Genomic DNA, 26,123 nt, shown 5'->3' with positions numbered 1-26,123 from the left:
AGTGGATTCCTGTGATCTGGATAAATGCTGGTAAATATTAGCAGTGAACTCCATTGTGCGGTCTAACAAGCAATGGCTAACATTAGCAGTCTATTCAAGATGCTGTACATAATGTGAAGCACTATATAGTGGGGGTGGTGATAACGGGATATTTTCCTCATTTAGTCCCGCTCACGCGTAAAAGGGAAATGATTCGCTTTGATTCATTAAGCGTGGCGCTGGTCAGGAGTTCAAGCTTGGAACCCCTGTGGGAAGACAATAGTTTTCATCAAACATAAGTGAAGCCATTTGCTGTTTATGAATTTTTTTTATTTCCAGATTGTGCGACTTCAGCAGATGCAAACAACACAGTGATATGCAGTAAAATATGCTACACAGGTCTGCTCATCTATTGATTAATAATAATAATAATAATGCATTTTATTTAAAAGCGCCTTTCATACCTTTCATTCCACAAGATGTACTTGTAGGTCTTTTTAAATTAGGCCCCGCCTATCAAGGACGTACTTGTACGTCTAAGTCTTTTTTTTTTTTGCGTCTTTGAGAGGACGGGGGTCTGGTGCAATCTGGGAATGAGAATAAGCCGTTTGCATTGTAAATCATGTAAAAAAAGCGACCAGTAGGCGGCAGTGGTGCCTCACGTGCTTGAAATGCATGCTTTTACAAAAAGCTCTTTTTCTGTTTTTTGCCCAGGAATTGCCTGAAACTTAGCCATTTTGTAATGCCGATTGCTGAAGAATGGAAAGAGATTTTTTTTTTTCTGCTGACAGAAAAGAGTCCAAACTTTATTTTGGTAGGCTCCATTTTTGTACAGCATTAGTACCAAATATTCTGTGGGCCTTGCAAGATCAGTCAAAATCTAGTAAAACCCTGGGATTGAGGGGGTTGCTCCAGTGAAAATGGCTGCGATTGAATTAGTTTTAAAAAAGAAACATTTGGCTGGGAAAATGGAAATAAACAAAGTGCTGTGAATAATGAATTTGGATTGGTGGCCTAATTGATTATATAAAGTTTCACTTTGACGACTTGTAAGGAAGATATCTCTATCTGGATCAGATAGAATTCAGCGTGACATTCACAGAATCATGGGGAAGTCATAGATAACCACCCAGGTTTTTTCTTTTATTTTTTTTAAACATTTTTAGGAGTGTCTTGATGTCACTTACATTCTTCATATCATAGCATGGTCACATTTGGTTTGTACATTGAAAAACTAATAAATTACAATACAGTACATGCCGATTTATATCGCGCTTTCATAACAGCGGCAACTTAATTTCATTTTCACACTTTCTACAATGTTAGTTTTGAGCTGTTTCCGTCATTAATGAGCATTCAAAATATTTTCATAATTTTTTTTTTACAATCTTTGAATTGCACATTTTTCAAAATGTATCAAAAAATATAAATATATGTTTTTCCAGCGGGAGCACCAATCAATAAACGTCAATACATACAGTGATGGTAAAACGCTGTCTCGCTGCTAATTGGCGTGCATTTCGATGCAATCCAACATGGAAGGCCCCATGTAGTTGTTGGTCTCCACCGCCCGCAGCCTGTCAACGTAATCATCAGGAAGTCCGTTCTGCTCGGCGCCACAACACACCACCTTCGCACAAAAACACAAATACTTTTTTTTCGACATCGCTTATCATGAAGAAGGTTGCAGGAGGTGCTGCCGTCTATCCCAGCCGTCTTCGGGCAGTAGGCGGGGCACACCCTGAACCGGTTGCCAGTGCATCACAAGGCACACATGGACAAACAAACAACCGTGCTCACAATCACACCTAGGTACAATTTGGAACAGTGGTTCTTAACCTGGGTTCGATCGAAACCCTAGGGGTTTGGTGAATCGGTCTCAGGGGTTCGACGGAGCCTCTGCCATGGAAGTTAAGGCACACCTGACTCAACATGTCATTTTGTTATGACACGCCCGCTTGGCCATCGCTGGCTGCTTGTGCAATCAGTACAGCGAGAAATTTAGTTCGCTCAGTAGTCAATATAGTAGTCAGTATATCCAAAAAAAAAGGTTTTAATACATGCTAACCATGTCGAGCAAAGAAAGAAAGTGGTCGCACGAATATGTACAACATGGATTCACACGCATCACGGACCGTGATGGGAATCTGTGTCCAATGTGCATGATTTGTCATGCCAAGTTGAGTCGGCAAAACTGAAGGAACACTTCTGGGAACTGCATGGAGATTCATTTTGTTCACAATTTAAAAAACCTGCGGCTCTTTCTGTTGTTAATAAATACGTTTTTTTTTTTTGGTCTTGAATTTGTAAACAAATAAATACATATATATTTTTTCAAAATCATTAATAAAAGGTTTGATGAATGTGCATATAAACTGGTTGGGTTCGGTGGCTCTGATAAGGTAAAGAACCACTGATTTAGAGTGTTCAATCGGCCTGCCATGCATGTTTTTGGAATGTGGGAGGAAACCGGAGTACCCGGCGAAAACCCACCGGGGAGTCAAGTCAACAGTATTTCTAGAGCACTTTCAAACAGCCATCGCTGCATACAAAGTGCTGTACATGGAGCGATTTAACATACACAATAAACAGTAAGACGAAATGGTAATAAAGGCGGTAGAAAGCACCAAGCAGTAAAGTCGAACGCCAAAGAATACAAGTGGGTTTTGAGGAGGGCTTTAAAGATGGGCAGCGAGGAGGCTTGCCGAATGTTCAGTGAGAGGGACCAGAGAGGGGAGAACATGCAAACTCCACACAGGGAGGCCGGACTGAACCCCCGACCTCTGCACTGTGAGGTCGACGTGCTAACCACTGGACCACCGGGCCACCAACAATGAACATTTTATTTATTTTATATACAGTGATCCCTCACTTATCGCAGTTAATGGGGACCGGAACCACCCACGAAAGACCAAAATCCACAAGTAGGGTTTTCGTCTTTCTTTTAGTAGGGTTGTGATAAGACAATTAAGGAGAAGAGACACATGCTGCTTTTTTTTTCACACAAGCCCAATCCCCCCATCTCTTTTCACCCCCCCCCCACCCCCCGCCCACACACACAGGCTCACGTGGGCTCACACACACTAACATGCGAAGTAAACAACACTGATCTAGGCAACCATGTAATTGGATACTGAGCAAAGAGTAACCCACGTGATAAGGAGGTTGCTGGGCGGGGCCGCAAAGAATGCACAGCCAATCAACATGGCTGTGCGTCAAGGGATAGATCCACTCGTGCTTTCATTGGTCGACATCGTGCTGGGAACCAATTAAGCTCCAGCCATGTATAAAACCTTTGAGCCATTAGCCATTTTTTTTCTGAATACTGTACTTTGGAAAAAAAACAGCTATGCACCGAGGCGGCGATAATTGAGCCACGAAATACTGAGGGATCACTGTATAGAGAGGGAGAGACAGAGACAGACAGACAGACACACACACACACACACACACACACAATATCGACACGAACATGTTTGTACTGTGGTGAGGTTGGACGAGCATGGAAGTTGTTCATCTGGTAAGTCTTGCACAGAATCTCCCCGTGGTTGCTGCTCTCCACTCTCACCTCCAGCTGGGAATAAATACCGACGTGGACGCCTTCCTGCCTGAAAACACACGCAGGTCCTGTCATGACATTGTGTGCGCGCGTGCATGTGCGTGCGTGTGGATCTGACTTGTCCAGGGTGTCCTGGTGGTCTCGATCGATGTTCCAGATAACACCCCACACCTCAGAACCAGGACTTTCTTGGATGGTGGCCACGCCGCCGTGCCAACTGTTCTCCACACCTCTGTCCCAAACGCCAAAATCCAGTTGATAGTCCTGCACGCAGACGCGTTAGAATTTAACATTTGTTTTTACATGTTTTGACTTGTGGTCACTGGTGAAATTATTTGTGTGTCTTATACATCCAACTTAATATCTGCGTAACTCATCTGACAAGCACATAAGGCCAATAAATGATATTGAACTTTTTGTTTCCCGCAGAACAAAACGGATTAACGCGTTATTTTTTGCGCCATCTAGTGGTGATTATTGGATTGTCAGAAGTGAAAAGTAGGCTTATGCCTCCCCGCGGTGTACTTGCACATGGCGAGTTCTTTGACGTTAAAGTCCATTGTGTACAAATGAGAAGCCCACGCGGAACTCACGTCGACAGTGTAATTATTCAGCACTTGTTGGGTGTCGCCATGACTATGTCGCATGAAGCGACGTACAGACGACATCAGTAACAAAATGCGGACATGATTAAAAAAAAACTGTTTCTTTCACGGGCTTCGGCGGCGGATCATGTGCCTACAAATAAACATCCATAAATACATAAATTTGAATGACCTTCAGTCGACCGGTATCGAGGTACGTCGCTGAGGGGTTTTCCAGCTGCAGTCTTTCCCTTAACATGTTGCTCCCGAACGCAAAATACGCGAAGGTGCCGGTGCCTCCTGGCGCCATTGAGCAATGTTGGGTTCTATGAACGGGTCGTCACCGTTTTCGCGAGCAGGTGCGCTGCTAATGGTTCGTCAGCTAGCTATGACTTGTTTCAACCATACAAAACCGCTCTGTCTGCAATTGGTCACACATCACATCAACGGGGTAAATGTATAAACATGCGGAAGCTTATCGAAAAGATCACGTCTCAGCGGCTACATCCGGTTCCGGCGTCACAGTGATATAATAGACTCAGTAAGCCAGGGGTGTCCAAACTTTTTGCCAACGGGGCCAGATTTTATGTGGTAAAATGTCGGGGGGCCGACCTTGGCTGACATTCTTAACATTGAACAACAATATTGTTCAACAAATTTTAGTAAGCCAGTCTGTTTCACATTTCCATTTTTATTTTAATTTCAACAATCTTAAGAATTTCTTTTGGTTCATTTGAAACAGGAATTTGAAATATGACATATCAGTCAATATAAACACGGAGTGATGTCTTGTTAACTCGTGAGTGATGCCCTCTAGTGTCTAAATGCTATTACTCATTTAGTGAATGCTATTACTCATTTAGCCACTAGAGGGAAGCAGTACTCTATGAAACATCACTCACCAGTCTACGAGACCTCAGTCAATGCAACACGTGTTCCATTGCACCCAACCTGCGGGCCAGACGGTACTGATTTTATGACGGGGGCCAAGGGCCGGATGAAATTCGACCGCGGGCCGGATTTGGCCCGCGGGCCGGACTTTGGACATGCCTGCAGTAAGCTAACTTATAGTCAAACAGGCACTAGTTAATCACAAAATGTGTATTCATTCATCTTCCGAACCGCTTCATCCTCATTAGGGTCGCGGGGGTGCTGGAGCCTATCCCAGCTGTCTTCAGGCAATTGGCAGGGGGCACCCCGAATTGGTTGCCAGCCAATCGCAGGGCACACGGAGACAAACAACCACGCATGTCCACCCGCACTCACACCGTGGGACAATTTAGAGTGTTCAATCAGCCTGCCATGCATGTTTTTGGAATGGGGGAGGAAACCAGAGTACCCAGGGAAAACCCACGTAGGCACAGGGAAAACAATGCAAACTCCACACAGGAAGGCAGACACTGGAATTGAACCTTGCACCTCTTCACTGTGAATCAGCAAACCAGTCAACCATTGTGCCGCCCCTTGTGTAATCATCCATCCATCCATTTTCTGGTCCGCTTATCCTCACAAGGGTCGTGAGGGGTGCTGGAAATCTATCCCAGCTGTCTTCAGGCAATTGGCGAGGTACACCCTGAACTGGTTGCCAGCCAATCACAGATGTGTCATCATAGAAAAATTAATTAAGCATTTTGTATGAAATTATGAACTTTAATGAGAAAAAGGTAACAGGTTGAGACCTCAACCTTAGTAAATCAACAGCTTCTCATCAAGTAACATTTTAATGTACAAATCAAGGAGTCGGGGGGGTGAACACAGAAAAAGAAGCACCCTGTACAAAAACAGTGACGTAAGAGCAGGTGAAAAGTAGGTCTGGGGGTGAGGTGATCATCTCCTAGGGCCCCCCCGCCCTCGTCCCCGTCCTCTGCCGCGTCCTCGACCTCTGCCCCGTCCTCGTCCAGCCACTGCACAAACACACACCAATCAGTGACGACTCTCCTGAAACAAGCACCTTCAAGCGCTCCTGTGCTGGTTAAAGAAAAATATATTTGCAATGTTTTCTAAGGCCAAAATGACCAATTATGTTTTTATTGTGGAGTGGTGAGAGAACAAAAAAAGGTCAGCTAATTTTTGTATTTGGAAAAAGTTAACATTAAACTTACACTGACCCCTTCTACTATTTTGTTTGTTTTATTGAGCATATATAGTACACACAATAAGAGGTTGACAAAGGTCAAACAAAATTATAAAAGGAAAATTAGAAATGGTTAAAAGAGAAAAAAAAACACATCATCACAGTTGTATGCTCAAAGGAGTAGGAAGAAGTAACTTATCTAGTCCTACCCCTTATTATGTAACTGAATTGTTCATTTTTCAAAACAAAGAAATGAAAAACTACATATTAAATATTTTTACCCTTGTGTATACTATGCTATTCTATTTCTACACCTTTTGGTTTGTATATATATAGTTATTCTTTCTTCTTTTGTATTTCAATTTTCTGATATTCATTATAATTAGCATTCCTTGAATACAATTGTTAAGTTGATCAAAATCCAAAACAAGAACAGTTATATTTTATAAGTATATCAAATTTATCTATTTTAATTCAGATTCATGTAGTTATTTTGTACTAATCTTTTGAATTTGTTTTTGAACTCCAACGATTTGCTCATTTTCAGATCCGTTTCAAGCTTATTCCATAGATTGACACCTATTACTGATACACACCTTTGCTGAATGTTTGTTCTTGTTCTGTTTTTTTTGTATTGATTAGTGCCCCTTAGATGATACCAGCTCTCTCTAATTTCAAAAAGCTGCTGGATATTTTGGCAAAGGAGGTTGTTATGTGCTTTATACATTAATTGAGTAATTTTGTAGTCAACCAGGTCGTAGAATTTCATTGTGTTTAATTTGATGAATATTGGATTTGTGGGTTCTATATATTTCGACCTGTTGATTATTCTGATTGCTTTTTTTGTAATTTTAAAACGGGGAGTACGTTCGTTTTACGGGCTTTTCCCCATATTTCTACACAGTAGGTCAGATATGCGAGTAATAATAATATAATGTGTACAAGGAGCTCTTATTCAACACATCCTTCGTTTTGTGGAGTATCCCGATGGTTTTGGATACTTTTCTTTCTATTTTATCTATGTGTGGCTTCCAGGATAGTTTGGTATCTATTACTAGTCCAAGAAACTTATATTCATAGACTCGTTCTATTTCAATTGAATTTATCTTTATTTTAATTTGGTCTTGTGCCAAAAACAACTAGCTTAGTTTTTGTTAAATTTAAAGATAATTTATTTTTGTCGAACCAATTTTTAATTTTTTTTTTGACAATCGAAGTATTCCAAGCTTTTTAGTACAGTGCAATATGGCGATACTGGCTTACCGGCTTCTCTCTTCTTCGACTTGATCTTGGGCTCGATGTCAACGAGCAGCGTGTCGAGTGGCAGGCTGTCAGGCAAGATGAAGTAGCGGATGTTGTTGCCGCGGATGCTCAGCGACTCCAGCTGGGCCGGCTCGCGGTTCTTCGGCGTCATCTTCACCGCCTTCAAGTGGGTGTTCATGCTCACGTCCACACCTGCAAGAACGTGCCTTGTATGAAATACCAGGCTGCAAAGCTTTCGAGCAATTACATTTTTATGCAATTATTAAAATAGTAAATTGAACATTTAATAGCAAAATACATTCTAAAAATATTCAGTCGTGACAGTCCTGCATACGTTTGTTACGACCGCCTTTTTTTAGCATTTATATTTGCAGCCCGAAAGCCGTCACTTCAAGTCAAACATTTCCATTATTTGTCAACCTTAATTGCATTTTGCCTCCATCGAAATGAACACACATAAAAATGTGACATTTCTGCTCAGGTTTTCCATTTCTTAAGAACAGATTGTCACTCGGTGTGTCAAAAAAGTAGCCAACTTGCAACTTTGCATTCAAAGCCATGTTGATAGATTAAGCAATGCATGTAACCAGTGACGCACTTCCAACTATGGAAGTTGTTAAAAATGTGTTCCTGACTTTAATTTTTAATGAAATATTTCATTATAATCGACCTATCATGCAGCTGTATTATCTTTTTTTGTACTTTGGTGCTATATGGTGGTTAACTTTACCTGTGATGGTGCCATGGACCTGGGTACCGTTCTTCAACTCGATGGTCACCGTCTCGTGGCTCAGTTTCATCAAAAACCTGTGGGGTCGGTTTTAATTACTCATATATCCTTTAATCTACATCCTAATTTTAACTACTTTGAAAAACAAAAGGCCTTCTCTTGTGAGAAAGCAAACAATGGAATCACGCTGTCGACACAGAATACAATCTTGTACGTTTCAAACGAATTTTGGACTCGTATGCTGCTACAAGCTAACTCATCTTCGATGGCGAAGAAAGCAGGAGAGGGAGGGTTTCACCGTAGATACTACAAACACGCAACGGCTACAGTCAAGCGTTTATCCAACGCACGTACGAAAAACTTTTGTACAGGTTGATGAAGTCCATCCACGGGCACGTCAAGTGTCTTATCAATTTTCTTTACTAGCTTGACCGTCTTCATTCATTCGAACCGCCGCTTTCCGCCTGGCGCGCTCTCGACACAATCAACTCCCGGACTCCATCTACCTCCATCGGGAGTCTAAATCCTCGTTCCACACGCTGGACAACACTTTATCAGACATACGGATGCGTTTTCAAGCGTCTCACCTGACTAGTTTCATGGCGTCGCGACAATTCTTACACCAAAATTGGAGTGCAAAAAAAAAATTACGGCACTAGATTTGAGGTAAACCAGTAGGCCGCAAATGGTAGAGTTTACGTTGACTGAGCGCAGCCGTGACGTCAACTAAATGCGCCCAAAAGGGGTTCCCGTGGCCACAGCGCCAACAACAGGAACGGCGACGTACTAATTGTCAACGAATGCAATTTTATGCGTTTAACCCCCACGCCCGCACCCATTCAACAATATTAATAGCTCCAATAGTCAATTGCGTTTCACCCTAAAGACGTTCTGTAGAGATGCCTCAAGAAGTGCAAATATAATACCTCAGGCCATTTTGACATTATACAACGACCTGAATCTAAACTTATCAGATTTCTGACAATACATCTGAGTGTTCTACACTTCGCAAGGTTTTTGTAGGTATTCAACACAATGAATAAATCACCCCCAACATTGTTGTTTTGTAAGACAACGTGTCTCTTATATGACACAAAAATGATTTTATTGTGAATTAAAAACAATGTTTTTCCTTTCAACCACAAAGCACTGAAGCATCTCGGAGCAGTGTTTTTTCTTTTTAATTGAGCGTAAACTTTGCACTGACACACTTTCATTTGACACTTTTTTTTTGTAGTCACACATTAAAGAACTACTCTTTTGGATGCAAGTGGGAATGTATCAAGTATCATAGATAAGCGTGAAAATGCCTTTCCTGCTATTCTTTGAGGTGTCACAATAAAACCATCACCAAATGCCACAAATGCCAAAGAAAATCAATCATCATAAATGACCAAGTGTGTGTCACACTTCCCAAATAAAAATGTGGTATGAAATGTTAACCTATATTTTTTTCTCTCAAACCGACAGTCACTCGAAGGCGTTGCAGCCACTGTACAAAACGTTGACAGCAATTAACGCATTATTTCGGATTAATTTTGACATTCTAATTCCAAAATGTCCAAACTTGATTAAGAGGAAATTAAGGACTGAATCGTATTTTGACGTTAAACATTTTGAGGCAACATGATTGGTCCCTGGTGTCCAACTCGGGCCCCGTGGAGGAATTTTACGCAGCCCACAGCAATGTCGAAATGTAAATTCTGATTGAAGGAAAAAAAAAAAATCAACAATACAAATAGTTTCGAAACATGATTAAAGCTACCCTAAAAAAGGCACACAGACAAAAGTATGTCTATTAACAACACACTGCACATGGTCATTTCAGTAGAGGGGCAAAAATAAATATTTCTGCTTTTTTTATGTGCAAAAACCCAAAAGCATTGACATTTTTTCAAGAATCTTTTAGTGTATGGTAAAATTGACATCTGCATTAAAAAAATTGCTACAATCAAAATACTCCACTGATGGCAACTGTGTAGAAGAAGATGGATGGCACTTAGGAAATGGACACTAATCTCCACAAAAAAGGGGCAAAGGAAATGGCTGCCCCTGTTGTAATTGTGATATTACTAACTAGTGTATCTGTTGGCAGACAAAAACGAAAAATAAAATCAAACATAAGAGAGGGTCTGGTTTGTCTCCTCCAGGCAGTGTGCTTGAAGATCCAGTATCAAAAATGAGGCCCTCTTGATTGTACAGTACGCTAGGGCTAGCTCCGAAGGCTACAGCAGGATTGTGTGTTTCCCCCCAATGTTGGGCCCTGATTAAAAAAAAAAAACATTGGCTGTTTGTTTGGATTGAAGCACCGAAACGCCACAGAAAAAACACTTTTCAGGCCAAGTCCACACAAATACAAGTATTCAGGAAAAATAAACTAAGACATTTTTTTTAAAATTGCAAATTGCTTAGATTAAAAAAAATGTTAGATGTCGATGTTATCTTCGTTTAGGTGCCTTTTCTTGAAATGCCTAAAAATCAGACAAAATCTCTGATTACAGGAGTTACAGCTCCATCTGTTGCTTTGGCATACACAGTTTACATAGATGGAGATTTCAAATTTTGGACACCTTTATAAAGGTGTGGAACCTTATTTGGTGACATAAGTCAAACGCGAATGCTACCCTGGGACAAAAACAGGCATCAAACGAGGGGTGTGGGGGGGAATGAACGTTTGGAAATGTTTCACATTTCAAAAACCGTTTTGTCCAAATTGGTATTTGTACGTGGATAATAAAATTGTTTATTTTTTCCGGAATAATGTAACATTGATTTATGGTTATGGTGTCTTTTCCAGAAATGGCTTTCTTCAGGTATCTAATTGGCTTTTAAGATTATCGATTAACCAGTGCCACCTGTTGCTTTGGCATGCACTGTACACAGGGATGAAGAATTGTTTTACATTCTATACTTTTCTAATGTAAATCAAATTGTACACGGTAACGTGAATAAAAAAGTGTGAAGACAGTCATACAAAGATTAAAAATGTATACTGTATATATATATATATATATATATATATATACACACACACACCGGTATATTTTTTTTCAAACACTGTTTTTCTTAAACATTGGAACTGGCTGTTTTTTCATAACTACCAGAAGCTCAGTTTTAATGTTTTGAATTGGCTATTTGGTCTTTTCCTGAAATGGCTTACTTCAATTTTAACCAACTGTTTTAAAGGTTTTGTTTTGGTACAGATGGGAATCGAACACCATCATCTTTTTTTTTTTTTTTTAGCCTTTTCCTTGAATGGCTTTTGACTTTGGCTAAGGAGTTAGAGCGCCACCTGTCTGCTTTTGCATGCCTGTTCACATGATTGGAGCTTTCTTGGTCTATGTGGGTCTTTCCAAGGCAAAGAACTGTATCTGGTCAAACAAAATGGACGCCTCAGTGGGTAACAAAACAAAATGGATGCCACCATGTATAAGGAACCATTATATTAACAGTGGAAATATTCATTATAGTTAAAAAAAAAAAAAAGTAAAATAAATTAAGATTCTCGAAAAGTACTTCTAGATTTAAAAAATACACATCAAATAAATACCTGATTATATGTGGACAAGTGATGAATGGGAATAAATTAAAACAAAATGTGCAGCAATTTGCGTGACCATCTTTTCAAGCTTTGCTTTGCTTTTTAAACACAAATTAACAAAAAACAAAAAAAACTCCCCTTGACATCATTGCTTCACGTCCTCATTAGATACATCATTCCAATAATTACAGTCAAACCTCGGTTCAAAAACACTGAAAAGAATTAATCTGCTCTCAGTCCTAGAACGTTTCTTGTTTTTATGATTTTTTTTTTTGGGAGAGAAACAAAAATACTTTACTATGAAGATTTCGTCAAACCGCAGAGCAAGAACAGGAATACAAAGACAAATTTGCCATCTTGCTTCTGCCAGAATGAGGGCTAATTGAGCGCAAAAAAAAAATACAAAAACACCTGCATGGGAATAGGTGACACATGGAACATTTGTTAACCAAAGCAAAATGTTTTTAAAAATCTTGTGAACCGAGGTTTGATTGGACAGTAAGAATCTTCAGAATAATACACAAAGTAAAAAGCAGCTCTCTTCTTTTACCTCACACCAAGTGGACTTTCTCCTCCCACTCTACCGGGGACTGGTCCTCTTCCAGCTGAAGGACCAGGTCCAAGTCTTCGGGGTCGTCTGTGTGAGGAGACGCGTCCGCTGCCCCTCGATCACTTTCTTCGTCTTTCTGCTCCTCGGTCGCTCTGTTGTCCAACTCCAGCGTACTGGGCCTGCTGGGACAGGAGTGTGGTGGGTCCAGCTGTCCCTCCGGAGCCTGCCAGGCGAAGGCGGATTGGGCGGCAAATGCCTCCGGGGCCGCCTCCGTGAGCGCATCCGGCGACGAGTCGCTCTCGGTGGTGGGCGGCGAGGGGATGAGGGCCAGGCTCTGAGGGTTGTTCTGCGGCGTGATGTTGTGGTTGAACCAGGCCATGATGTTGTCCAGCAGCTGGGCGCTGGCGGTGGGGTCCAGGGCCTCCAGGCTCTGTGGGTCGCTGGGGGTGAAAGGACCCCCCGGCGGGATAATCGGCGACAGCAGCAGCAGCTCGGGTTCGAGCTCCGGAGACGGCAGGCACAACTGGGCGGGGGGGCGACGGAGAGCATAGTCGGACGGACTCTCGAGGGCAGTGTGTTCGGCCTCGGCCGGACGTGTGCTTGCGTGGCAGTGACTCTGAGGGTCCGAGTCGGTAGCCACCGGGTTCCCGAATTTCATAAGGCTGTCTCCCAGCTTCAGCAGCTCGGCGCTGAGCGGGGGAGGCGGAGGAGGGAGGGGCAAGGTGGTGGTGGTGGTCTGCGGCGCGGACGACGCAGAAGAACAGGACGAGGAGTCTGTCCTGTTGGGAGGGCGTGGAGGGTCTGGAAGAGACAGCGAGCCCCTCGTCGCTCCCGGGGGGTCGTCACCGGGGTCCCCTGCGGGACCCCCTGGGGGAGCCTGCAGCCTGCGCTCTAGCTCAGGGCCCCGGTCTCGTCGAGTCTCCTGAAGGGACAGCTGGATGGCCAGCAGGATGTTGGGGTCGTCCTCGTCCAGGGAGCCCAGCGCTCGATGCCGGCCCTCACTCCTCTCAAGGCCTTCTGGAAGAAAGAAAAAACAGCACATTGGAGCAAAAGAAAGGAAATAAAATACACATATGAGCCTGTTTTGAGGAGACGGAGCAGTGTCGTGGAACGAGGCCACTGCCTTCAGCCACAGTCTTCGTAGTGCGAGAAGAAAATCAGATTTTTCAGAGAAAAAGTTGAACTGTGAGATTTAAAGAGTTCTCTGAGGAAAAAATCCGTAACACGAGACAGGATAAAATTTATTTTTTTTAAACTTCCGGTGCGACTCGACCTCACAGTGTTCAAATACTGTATTGGCCCGAATATAAGACGGCCCTGATTATAAGACGAGTTTGTTTTGAAAAAGACTTTTTGAACACCAAATTAAATTTTATACAGAAAATAATTAGAGCACATCTGAAACAAACGATTAACAATATATTTGAGAGAAAAAGAATTTTGTTTTGCCTCATTCAAATCTTAATATCTGAAAATTTAAATATGTCAACTATTATTTTCTTCTCTTTTCTTTCTTACCGCCATTTTTTTTCTTCTTCGCGCTACCGCCATTTTTATTGTTATTCTTCGTGACAGAGGTTCGCTTTGGCCTGGGGAGTCAAGTTCAGCATTCGCTTCAATGATATCTGGCGCCATCTAGCGTCGCGAATGGGTATAATGTCTAGACCCTGAATATAAGATGACCCCCACTTTTTAAGTCATATTTCAATGCAAAAAACACCGTCTTATATTCGGGCCAATCCGGTACACATCAAGCCTTTGTAGGGGTTGGAAGGACCCCGGCCTGCCAATTTCTAGAATTTGGAATTGCCGATGCCAACTGTGCGCACTTCTTATAACGAACATTACTGCTTCCTATTGGCCTGGAGTGGAACAGGATCACCCGAAAAGCACTCTGGCAGACGAGTTGAGTATTGCGTGGGCGTGCATGTGCGCGCGCACCAGTGTGACATATGTCGGACCTGTGCTGTCGCTCCTCCTGCTGCTCTCGGGCGTGTTGCTGCTGCTTCGGAGATTGTGCAGATTCAGCATCTCTCCCCTGCGCCGCGCTCGATGCCGTCGGCGATACTGAATGTCAGCCAATTCCTGACGAGCACCAAACCGACCGTAAATCCATTTTCCACACACACACCCACAAAAAAAAACCCCATCAAAAATGATGAAATAACCCACACAAACAAGAAAAAAAAATTAAAATAAAAGCCTACCTGTGCCGCTCGGTCTCTTTGGTCTCCTGCTCCCAGCACAGACTGTCGACTCCCCATCTAGAACACACACAAGTGTGACCGCATTTGGCATGAGGCCTGCCGAAATTTTCTGCGATAGACTTCAAACATCAGACTGGTTTGGTCACCATGCAGACAAACAACTAAGCAGAATCCAAAATGGCATTCAAACCCGGAACCTGTCAAACGAAGCACAACTCCCATCGCTTTACCTCAGGAGAGGCGAAGCCCAAGTACTCCCAATCCCACGATCCTCCCGCATAGCTGAAACAAAGCATAAGATCAGCGATGCTGTTTATAATCCGTTTTGCTGCCGCTTCTTTTTTTTAAATGCCGGAGCATTCCTTACTTCCTGCGCATGGGCTCGGGCGAGTCGTTGGGCGCCACGCCACGGGCCACCGATGCCAAGAACTCCTGCCGCTTTTGCTGGACCAGGCGGGCGGCGCTGATGATCTTGTGGCACGGCGTCCTCAGGTAGGAGCGGTTCACCTTCTGCGCCAGGTCTTCCACCACCATCTCCAAGTCCGTCTGGCCGCAAGAAAGACCCACAATGGTGGAAAACTTACCACTTGTGAATCTGTCTCTGGAACATCACAAAAAACGCAACACGCAAGATGCCAGGAGATGCCGCTAAAAAGAGTTTTCAGAGTCGAAATGGGAAAGTGGTGAAGTAAATTGTGTCAAAGAAGTATGTTGAAGGGATAGATCTAGATTAAGATCCGAGCTTTGTAGGTCAGGGGCGGGAAAAAAGTTGGTTTAGCCTGGGTTGTTAGCGGAAGTGAGTCAACAAGCTGAACTGTTTAAAAAAAAGAATAAACTAACTTTTTTTTGCTCCTTAACACCATGCATCCATTTTCCAAACAGTTAACAATAAAGTATTGAAATGTGAAAGTTTTACAATATTTTGTCATTCAGTATTTCTTTAACTTTAAAACGGGGAGAAAACGTGGCAAAACTTGACCCCAAAATCCACAAAAAAATCCAATTTTTTTTCCAGTGCCCATAGGCCCAAATTTGCACTCAAATGAATTTGATTCAGGGGGCAAATCAACTGTGATGGAAAAACACAAATCTAATAAATTGAACATAAGACAATTAAACATCACATAATTCAGAAAGAATAAACAATAACAAAGAGTTTATATCCCATTTCTTATGCGTTCCAATTCATTAAAAAGCCATTTATTTTGCATTCAATGAGTTTGAAATTATATTCAACAGATTTTGTGATCATAGTTTGGGGTTAAACTAGGAATGAAGGCAATCGGAACATTTTGAGGATTCTTGAGGTGACTTTTTGCTCTTTGCGTGGAGTACCTGCATGAGCTCAAAGATCTCCTTCTGCGTGCTGCCCTGCTGCAGGAAGAAGCCGTACGGGTAGGAACACTTGAGCACGCGCCGCGTCTTCAGCAGCTCGCTCACGCCGTCCTCGATGAAGCGCGTGTCCGGCGTGGCGCCCTCGCCTGGCGCAGACGCACAAAGGAAGAGGAGCTTAATATTTGCGTTTGTGCCCATGTGGCAGAAAAACAACAATCAGCTTTTCTGACAACAGGGCAGCACACACTTCACGTCAGAATTCCCTTGATTGTTGTGAGACTTCTCAATCTTCAGGGCACCCAGTGCTGGGTGGAGAAAAGCAGCCCCAGAATGAAACGGAGACCAAGTTTTCTAAGAGTGGGCACTTTAGCTTAGTGAGCAGTTGAACAGATCAACTTTCCACTTCAAGTGAAAACGACTTACGGCTAATGAAGGCTCTGCTCAGCTGCTCCATCTTCTCCTTGGCCGTCTTTAGCAGTTTCTGCTCCAGCTAAAAAAAAAAAAAAAAAAAAAAATATTCAACACGGGACAAAAGTAGAAGGAAACAGCACACAGAGTAAGCAGGTCGGCTTATTTTTTTTGGTTTGTTTCTTCATACGCAACCAAATCCTCAAATCCTTTACTGATTACAAGTGTGTGTGTGTGTGTGTGTGTGTGTGTGTGTGTGTGTGTGTGTGTTGGCCACCTTGTAACTGTGCTCATGGTTCTTGAATCGGGTGTAGTAGTGCATAAAGCGGTCGAGCTCCTGGAAGCTTTTGTGCTTCTTCTCTGCCTATGAACAAACATTTTCGAAATGTTATGACCATATAAGAGGAGTTTCATTTTCAGTTCTGTTTTTTTTTAAGAATCTGAGACTAAAAAAAAAAAAAAAAATCTTACAATTTAAGTCTCACTGCATTTTTACGACATCATACTTGAGTTTTAAAAGTCAAATTGAGAATGTATTTTTTTAAATTAATATTCACAGCCAAAACCAAACGACAAATCTTGTTTTTACATTTTTTTTAAAAATATAAACATTTGAGACAAAATAAAAGAATGAAGTCAGAGAAATGTATTTTGTTTTTCTTTGATCAAGCAGTCAGAATAGTGCAAGACTGAAGTTGTATTTTATTCCAAAGAAAAAAAGTTTTAATTTTACGAGTTACAGTTTTAGAGAGAACAAAGTTGTACTTCTAAGATAAAAGATTACGGAAATTTATTGCTACGGTAAAAAAAAAAAAGTTGTAATCCTCGGATATGACGTCATTTTTTTTCATTAAAAAGTCAGACATCTACAAGATTCAAGTTGTACCGAGGGAGAACGTCGGAAAGTTACGATGGCACGTTATATTCCCCGAGAAAATAAGTTGTAATATATGCATAATGGTCACTTCCCGAGAACAAAAAGTTATTGACGATTTCACTTCATTTTTCGTTCTTTGGGTGAGCGAGTGTTTGCACCTCGACAGTCATCTCTTTGGACTGCTCCTCCAGCTGCTGGATGACCTCGTAGCGCGTGCAGCGGTAGTAACCGCCCGTCGATGAGCTGTGCTTCTTCCACTCCTCCAGGCAGATCCAGCAGAAGTCGTACTTGCACTGTTAATGATAATCATCATTTCAAAAGGAAGAAAATAAAGTGTCTGCAGATGCGTGCGCGTGTTGCTCTCCTCACACATGCCCACCTTGGCACACTGCATGTGGTTGCAACCCTCGTTCTTCTGAATGGGGGACTTGCAGTTGGCACAGGGCTTGGAGTTGGACAGCAGCCACAGGCAATTTGCGGCATCCTCGTAAGCCTCGCTCACACCTGCCACTGCCAACGGAACACGCGCCCGCATTCGAATCGTTTCAAACCTGCAAACGACGCCGCCGATCTCCGGCTCGAGACTTACGCTCCTCAGGCTTCATCTCGGTGACTTTTTGGAGCCAGTTCTTCCACATGTGACAGTCGCACGGCTCGTGGGCCTCGCCAAGGCACTCCCTAGGCAACGCGGGCATCGATTTGCCAGCAAAATTGGAAAAGGTGAGTGTGAAGAGCTTGTCTTGACTTCAAATCTTGTGGCTGAAATGGGAGTTTACCAGCAGAAGAGGTGGCCCTTGCCGCAGTCGACGGCCGGGGACGGCAGCAGCGGGAAGCCGTGTGGGTCGCTCTCGCCCAGGCCGGGCCGGGTGAGCCGCACCGCCCGCTCACAGCGTGCCGCCGGACACCAGCGGATGGCCGGATTGTTCTCCACAAAGGCCTGCAGTCCAGGAAGAAAGTTGAGAAGGCTAGACAGAAACAAAACAGTCTGAAATCCGTCAGCCCGAGTCGGAAGGGAAATGCAGTTCCATTCCAGCCCCGTAGTTGGCAGTCAAGCACGCCCTAAAAGGAATGCCTACAACTTTTCCTCACATCTCGATTTGACAGAGTTTCACCGGGTGCGTCTGGAACAAAAATGTCAAGTTTGCTGAACATAAAATTTGTCTAATTAACTCATAAATAAATAACGCCTTGGAATTAGCACGTTAACCGTTTGCGGTCGCACCTTGATATCAAACTGTAGGTAGCGCTGGTCCATCTCCCGCGAGACCACGCTCTCGATGACGTGCACGGGCACCAACTGGTAGCACTCGTAGGCGGGGCAAAAGATGTTGTGCGCGTCGCCTTCCTGGATCTTAATATTCAGGAACCTGAGATAAAACGGCAGGGGAACGTTAAAAGGCGTCACTATTCTGCCCCCGGTAATTGTATTACAGTGCAGTGCCCCCTAGTGATGGAAGTGTTGTATTACAGTTCTCATCTCAAACGCGTGGTTTGGGCAGAAGAGTCACCGTGTCAGCTTTTTAACATGCCAGCATTGATTTGTAACTTACCCTTCCCAGCACGCTCGGCAGAACTCGTGGCCACAGGACATGTCCACGGGGTCCTCAAAAATGGAGATGGAGCACAGGCAGATGCCACACTGCGCACAATTGGAACCGTTTGGAAGTGTGTTGGCATTTGCCAGTGTTGGGTATGTGACTTGAAAAAATTCACGAGTTAGCGTTGCAAATGTTTGTTTGTTTTTTTTTAATTCAGTTCGATACAATTACTATTGAGAGTGGATCACAGTTAAGTTCAGTGTTTATTTGGTTTTTGGTTTTTTTTGTATTTTTGAAGAGCAACATGGAAAAAAAACGTTCGGAAATATTGTGTAATAAAGTGAAGTAGAGTCATAGCTCAGTTTTCGACCATAATTCGTTCTAGAAGGCTGTTCAAAAACCGAAACCACGCTCTTTAACCCTGGAGAACCAAAGAACCCTTCTCCTCCCTGGAAAATGATGAATTTTACATGAAATGACTGCTATATGATCACTGAATACCAAAATCTATGTTTTTTCATATATTTAATGCTCTAATCCTAATTTAGGATTAGGGCCAAATTTGACCGTTGGGATTTTAAGGGTAGCATTTGAGTAGCAGAATTTACAGGGGCCAAATTTGACCCAGAGGGTTCTCCAGGGTTAAAAAAAATATTTATTGAACACGTCTGCTGACAATGGAACGCTACACGAGGAAGCGTCACTTCCTCCTGTAAGGAAGGCGAGAGGACTCAAGTGGCGCATTCAAGTGCGCTCAGTTTGTTCGAGAACCGATTTTCGGTCGTAATCCGAGACATAAAAAACTAGAAAGTTTTGGTCGAAAACCGATTTGGTCGAGAACAGAGACGTTCGAAAACCCAGGTTTGACTGTAATCTACACGTCCCAAACAAGAGTGTGTTATTTTTTCTCCGGTATGGCCGTCCAAAGGAAAGACACTTGAACTAAACACCAAGAGTCTTACCGTGGCTAGACCCTCATCGGCGGGCGTGAGGCAGCTGTCCGTGGGGGAGGTGAAGGTGAGCATGACAGGCGAGCGAGGCGTCCGAGGGGTGCGTGGCGAGGGCAAGGTGTCCCAGGCGTTGCACCCGCTGGGCGGCGGTGTGGGCATGGCCACGCCCGAGCGCTGGCAGCAGGTCTCAGCGTCCGACATCCACGCCTCCAGCAGCTTCTCCCTGTCCCAATCTGGAGACGGGAAACGATTGGGCGCAGTCGCAAAGGGTAAAAAAAAAAAGAAAAAAAAGGGGGGGTGTAGCGTACCGTGCGCTCGCAGCAAGGCCTCAGCAGTGAAGAGGGGTGCTTGCAACATGTCGGCCGTCTCTACGATCAGCATGTCCTTCAGCCGGCGAAGGTCTTGCAGTTTCAGGCCCTCATAAGGCTACATGAAAAGAGAAAGAAAAGAGTTGGCGTAATACCAGAAAATGAAGTCAAATGTCTTGCTTACAAGATTTCTTCCCTTTCTCTTCCCGTTTTGTCGTCACCGAACCAACGAGCGATTCGGTCAGAGTAGCCGCGATCCGATCGCTACTGCTTTCATCCGCCCGCTCACCTCTTTGTGCGGCAGGAGCTTGATTTCGCCGCGCGCGTCCGCATCGGAGTGCGGCGCTGGCGGCCGTGACTCCGGCGAGGAGGAGAAAACCATCTGCGACTCCAGGCTGAGGGCCAGCTCGGTGTGGTGGTGGCGCTCCGCGTAGTCGCAAGGCGTCAGCTTGTCGTCGTCCTCGATGAACAGGTCCGCCTTGCTCCGGATGAGCAACTGGAAAACGTGGCCAAAATGAACGTCGGCCTGCTTCGTGCTTGAACAAGTGTCACTGTGCAACTTGGTGACCAATGCAAAGGAATCACCTCCACGCAGCTCTTCATACCCGACGCAGCGGCATAGTGTAGGCAGGTGCTGCGGCGGTTGTCGGTGGCGTTGACGTTGGCCTTCTCGTACTGGCCCCCCTCCAGTCGAGCCCCCGTCCAGCTTAGGATCATCTGGCAAAACAACACGCTCAAAATTTGGTTCCGTACGGGTTTTGAGTTTTATTTATGTTGGCCGTACCTGCAGACAGTCAGCACGTCGCTGCTCGTCCCGCTGAGGCCGGGCGAGGCGCGGCGACAGAGCCCCCTCAGGCAACAGCAGGATGAGCGGACCCTGGCACAGCACGTGGAGGCACGTCTCATTGTGCACGTTCCGCTTGTTGGGGTTCCCCTCCTTGCTGAACAAGAAGGACCTGCGCCAGGAAGAAGGAAATGCAAAGAGCCATGGAGATTGACGGCACGCAGTTTCGGCAACCAGGGATGTTTCTGCTTTGCATCTCCGAGATAATTGACATGGGAGTTGACACACTCAGAGTGATATGATTTTCGAGAAAAACTCAAATCCACGAGATGAAATATCTGCCACGCTTTCAAAAGACGCTGCCCCCAGAGAAAGGAGGAGAAAAAAAAAAGTGCGTCACTAGGATGACTATGACATCAACGGTAACTTAGTAAATATCTGGAGGTAATACAAAAAAAAAGTATTCACATGTTTCAATGGGACAAGACTTAACAATAATATAAACACATACAAAATATATTTTACTATTTTCAAATTTAAAAAATTATTTGGACAAAAATCTTAAAGGTTCTAGCTCACCCACAACCGCAATGAGGACAAAATGGATTTAAAAAAAGACTTTTAAATGTACTTTTTAATATAAACAACACATGTCATGCCTCATGAAAAAATATTGTGACAAAAGCCTAACATTCATTTTCAACATTACATTTTATAAAGATTATTTTAAAACGTGCTGTGGCAATTCTTTTCGGATGTTTTAAGTTTTTTAAATAGGTTTTTGTCCAGGAAATTGGAATTAAAAACGTCTTTTTTTTTTTTTAATGCCAAAACTATTTGTAAATGTGGGGAAGCACTAATTAGATTTTTTTTTTGGTTAATCAAATAAAATGCTTTCATTCGGAAAAAAATCAAATACGGTTTCATTCAGTCAAAAAAGTTATCTTTGAGATGGTCCGTTGCACCGAAAGTAACATTCGGTGACGTGAGCGCGGCAACTGCACCTTTCATGAACTGACAATTCTCATTCACTCAAATGTAAGCATCTTACAGAGCAGGTGATTACCCATCAGCCCACCATCACCTCCAAAAAAGCCACAAAGCAAAAAAAGTGACTTTCACCTGAGCAGCCGCGTCATGGCATGGCGGCAGACGTAGTGCAGCGGCGTGTTGTGCTGGTATTGCTCGCCGTACGAGGCGTTGGGGTCCAGGCCATCCCTGAACTGCGGATTGCCCTCGTACAGTTGCCAGGCCAGTGCCTCGTCACCGCCGACCAGCGCCTTCCGGAACTTGGTGGCCGCGTTGCCCATGGCGGCGGTAGCGGTGGCCCCCCAACACGGGATGTGTGGCAAACTCCTTCACTCCTTCCGCCTCCTCCTCCTCCTCCCGTGCTCAGGAACAGCTCACAACTCACACCAACATGGCTTGGCGGTCCTGCCTTGCCCTGAGAAAGCGACAGGCGGAGAGCGAGAGAGAGTGTGCGAGAGCGAGAGAATGAGAGAGCAAAAGGGGCGTCGTCACTGGTTGGACGATCTGGAAAACGATGAGACGGATGCGAGAAGCCAGCGAAGGAAGGAGCGAGGTGAAAATAGAAGATGGAGGCGGCAGACAAAACACATCAATCTCTCAGCTGTGCGTGTTATCCTACCGGAAAGACTGGGTGGGGTGAGGCAGAAAAAAAGAAAAGACAAGAGAAATAATTATAAAGGTGTGTGTGGGGGACCGGAGGGGAATTAATCACACGCGATCGATTCCTCTCCCGGCATTGATGAAAAGTACCATGTGCTCAATACCGCCAGTGGATTTGCATATATTGCACTCTCTAGGCGCACACAAATCGTGCGTGTGTGTGTGTGTGTGTGTGTGTGAGTTGGGATTCTTCCAGACTAAATGGATCAGATCACAAATTGACTGCCTGCAACAGGTGTTTCCAATACGTTTGTGCTAGAAAAATGTGGAAATGAGTTTTTTTTCTAAAGGATATAAAAATTGACGCAAAATATTTCAAAAATGTTTAGCTATTTTTTTATAATGTATTTTATCATTAAAAAGTAAAAAAAAAAAGATTTTGGCAAAATTGAACAACATATTTTGTATGAAAAGACAAATCAAATGTTTTTTTATTTGCATTAAATGTCTATTTTGGCATCGCAAAGTGTGCGACACTCCCGTTTAGAAGTACATTTCAAAAATATGCCAAACAGAACAAACTAAAGCAAATGTTAAAAGTAAGTACAAACTAATGTGTGCTTAAAGGTGTTTTTTTCCCCCGCAATAAAAAAAATAAATTTAAATGCACAAATATTTTTGATTGGCTCAAGCTCTCAATCTCTCTCTCAAAACATTTTTTGAGACAGATTCAGATATTTTGCAGAATAAAATTGATTACTGGTTAATTGGCTGAGATATATATGAACCTCCCCAAAATTTTGGCTAATATTAAAAGTGCTAATAATCAGCCAATTGGCTAATTGAAATGATACTAAAATCTACACGCACACAAAAGAAATCTAAGAAATGCCTGGCAAGTCCATTTTTACGATATTAGATCTTTTTTTTTTTAATGTAAATGTAATTTTTTCAACAAAAAACACTAATGTGGGACAAACAGCCGTGTCACAAATCTGCCAATTTGTGCTAACAGCCAGGCAAGGATTCGGAGGTGGGGGAGGGAGAAAAAAACAAAACTCAGGCTTCTTGTCACATGCATGGAGCATAATAATCACCATCTTGAAACATTGCCTTGCACTCCATTTCCTGGCGTCCTACCCACCTCTCTGCAACACTGTGTGTGCTTGCGTGGAGGGTATCATTAGAGTGTTCGTCCTACGGCCATCTGTCTGGCCTCTTACAAAGAGCCTCTATTTTAGGCCAGATTGAATAAAGCTGCGGCCTACATGTAGCCCCCTTTTCTTCTTGAGGCCTCCCCCTTCCCCTAAATCTCATCCAGCGCCAGACGGGACACATACGCAACTTTCCCAACGTGCTTGGAAAGTGGCTTTTCTGTGCGTGGGGGTACAGTGAAAAGGCCAGACTGTCTGCTTTACTTCCAGTCCACTTCACTCGTTCGTCTGTGTGTGTGTGTGTGCGCACATTAAACAAAGGCAGAAAGTCCGGACATGCCGGAAGCAGCATTAGAATTCCTGTGCGACGCTAATTGGATGGGCAGGCACGCCATTACCTGGCAAAGAATTGTTACACCTGACCCGCTAACCTTAATCTGGCTAGGTGCCGCCAGATTCCCACAGGTGGGGGAGGAGTTGTCTTCTGATAAACGACATTTAATTCAGGATGGGAACGACTCGCAGTGCAGGGTTTTTGACTGACAGCCAAATATTTGCTTAACAATGTTTCTTTCAGGACAAACTGCACGTGTTACCAGATTCACTGTTATGGGCCTTCATATTCATCATTATGAGGGAGAGAAACACAAACACGTTCGAAAAATAAAAAATGCCGCTCCAAAAATAAAAATTTTAAAAATCCGCAAACAACTCAAACCAAGCAGCAAGTCGGTGTCACTCGTTGCACATTTCACAGTTGTATATCTGTAAATAAATTATTTTGCTATCAAAATCATTTTCTCCGTCTTAATTTTGGATTCACCAAACACCTACAAGAAGCTTCCTTTAGCTGCTTTTTTTTGGTCATAAACCAGTGTTTTGACATGTTTTACTGCTGCTTACACTTACGGTACCTTACATTAATCCGCCATTAACCCCCACCGCTGTTAAAGGCGATCCGGACCCTTCTCTCCATCATCATAACCAGTTTAAGCACCATGTTTTGTCAAGGAGCCCCACCTGCCAGTGGAACATTCATTTGAATGAATCTTCCATTTTGCTGTTCTTCATCATCAAGAGAGCCGATAGCTCCTCACAAAGTCAAATTTGAATTACTCCTGTGGGTAATAGTTTACAATAGCTCATCTATGTCAACAATGCATATTGACGGGCAAAAAAAAAATTAAGTGCACTTCCACTAGATGGCACAAGATATAATGAAGCTGTATGTGCCCGCTGCCATTCATACGACAGAATAGCGGCTTTGTGTTCAACTAAACAGGGCTCAGAATGTCCATTTGTGAATACATTGAGTTCAGGATCCACTAGTAGTGGCATTCGTTTGTTGGTATTTGAACTCTTTTTAACTGTGTAAATGAAAATATGCCAAGAAAAGTTGGGAAACACTGATCTTAGCTTTTGGATGTGAAGTCACATACACGTCACAGTGCCGTTTGATTGGCATTCACTGACAACGTATTTTAATGATTGGTTTGGATGCTACAAGGGAACTGTTAAAAGACTCGTGGTGATGCAGCACAGTCGCACAACCACAAAAACGCTTCTATTAATTCAATTAACGCCTCCCGAAAGGTGTCAATCAGCACCGAGCCTCGCTGTTATAAGCTCGGTTAATGAACACAAGGAATGTTGCAAACCGACCACATGACCACAAAAGCAATAAACAAGTCACTTGGTTGCATCATAACGCGAAAGAATAACGGCTACCGACTCGTTTGCATGATGGTGTTGTCATGTTCATTTAGCTGTAGCGTTAGCAACACCACCGTCGCAACATATGCTAGGAATCGGGTTAGTCAGGATGGTGGTGGTCAAGCGAGTCACACGAGTCCGACAGTGAACCGCCTCTCCCGGGGCGTTTGTCTGCACGCGGCCCCGCGCCTTTGTTCAACAAGCCAGGTGGTCGGCCGTGTGCGCTCCCAAGCCCGCGAGGTAACACGGAAAAGAGACGGCAGCTGCAACTTGCTAGTTAGCTTCCTGATGCTAAGGCGGTGCGCTCGCCTTTCGACGTGAAATCACAGCCGCCATCAACTCACGCTTGCCGCCGTTTTCACTTGCTCCCCCGGGGTAGTGGACACTCTCGCTGGGTCATAATGCGCCGTCATTCGCCGGAAGACATAATCCTCCGTTCGAACATCCTCTCACAGGCACAGGAAGCGAGCCGGCCGGCGGGGCCGGTCGGTGTTAGCGGAGCAACGACGGTGAGGTGGTTGCCGGTAGAGGGGCGAAAGTGGCAGTTGACGGGAGTGCGTTGTTGCGGCAGCTGCTGGCGGTGGTCCGCTTGGTTCACTGTTGTTGTGACTGACCACAGAGGGGGAAGAACGAGGGCGCATGCGCGGGAGCCGCCACCTGTTTGGTCAACTTTCTTCTTCTACGCTCAGTGCACCTCGACAGACGAGTTTTATTTCTTTCCGTGGCCACGCTCGCAACTGGTACAATAGATCCCCGCTTACCGGCGGTTCAGCACTAGCGGATTCACATATTGTTTGACACCCACCCACTTCCCCCCCAAGATGTTTTTAGATATTTTTTACATTTTCTCGGGTGGGAGGTAGAAGGTGGAGCCAATCCTGTAAAATGCTTTTTGGAGGTTTATTTCCGTTTTCTTCCATTTGTTTTGTTCCACACAAAA

The 26,123-nt window shown here is 43.9% G+C and overlaps 3 protein-coding genes across 5 annotated transcripts; all 3 read right to left on the bottom strand.

The window, feature by feature from the left end:
• Positions 1-473: 473 nt before the first annotated feature.
• On the bottom strand, positions 474-4,649 carry LOC127603948 (gamma-glutamylcyclotransferase-like). 3 transcript variants are annotated; one of them, XM_052070693.1, is made up of 4 exons: positions 4,316-4,649; positions 3,710-3,802; positions 3,462-3,587; positions 474-1,609 (listed from the first exon to the last, which is right to left on the bottom strand). In XM_052070693.1, the coding sequence occupies exons 1-4, from the start codon at positions 4,430-4,432 to the stop codon at positions 1,484-1,486; spliced, it is 462 nt and encodes a 153-aa protein (XP_051926653.1). In that variant the 5' UTR covers positions 4,433-4,649; the 3' UTR covers positions 474-1,483. The 3 variants fall into 3 exon arrangements, with proteins under 3 accessions (XP_051926653.1, XP_051926651.1, XP_051926652.1); XM_052070691.1 differs by having other exon boundaries at positions 3,657-3,802; positions 4,316-4,643; XM_052070692.1 differs by having other exon boundaries at positions 3,452-3,587; positions 3,657-3,802; positions 4,316-4,633.
• A 1,102-nt stretch (positions 4,650-5,751) lies between these two features.
• Positions 5,752-8,942, bottom strand: snrpd1 (small nuclear ribonucleoprotein D1 polypeptide). Its single transcript, XM_052070696.1, has 4 exons — positions 8,777-8,942; positions 8,190-8,266; positions 7,460-7,651; positions 5,752-6,026 (listed from the first exon to the last, which is right to left on the bottom strand). The coding sequence occupies exons 1-4, from the start codon at positions 8,788-8,790 to the stop codon at positions 5,950-5,952; spliced, it is 360 nt and encodes a 119-aa protein (XP_051926656.1). The 5' UTR covers positions 8,791-8,942; the 3' UTR covers positions 5,752-5,949.
• Positions 8,943-9,354: 412 nt separating this feature from the next.
• ankib1a (ankyrin repeat and IBR domain containing 1a) lies at positions 9,355-25,824 on the bottom strand. The gene is made up of 21 exons (XM_052070576.1): positions 25,528-25,824; positions 21,810-22,131; positions 20,688-20,859; positions 20,489-20,620; positions 20,193-20,399; positions 19,904-20,021; positions 19,608-19,828; positions 18,658-18,746; positions 18,330-18,474; positions 17,884-18,044; positions 17,697-17,785; positions 17,487-17,617; positions 17,266-17,400; positions 16,508-16,594; positions 16,246-16,312; positions 15,823-15,968; positions 14,855-15,033; positions 14,718-14,769; positions 14,488-14,544; positions 14,242-14,365; positions 9,355-13,297 (listed from the first exon to the last, which is right to left on the bottom strand). Exons 2-21 carry the CDS (start codon positions 21,995-21,997, stop codon positions 12,282-12,284), a joined length of 3,516 nt encoding a protein of 1,171 aa, XP_051926536.1. The 5' UTR covers positions 21,998-22,131; positions 25,528-25,824; the 3' UTR covers positions 9,355-12,281.
• Between the last annotated feature and the right edge of the window lie 299 nt (positions 25,825-26,123).

Source organism: Hippocampus zosterae, chromosome 7, assembly GCF_025434085.1.
Source record: "Hippocampus zosterae strain Florida chromosome 7, ASM2543408v3, whole genome shotgun sequence".
Classification (NCBI taxonomy): Eukaryota; Metazoa; Chordata; class Actinopteri; order Syngnathiformes; family Syngnathidae; genus Hippocampus; species Hippocampus zosterae.
The sequence above is the reverse complement of the archived record's forward strand: the minus strand, read 5'-3'. Positions and strand labels throughout refer to the sequence as shown.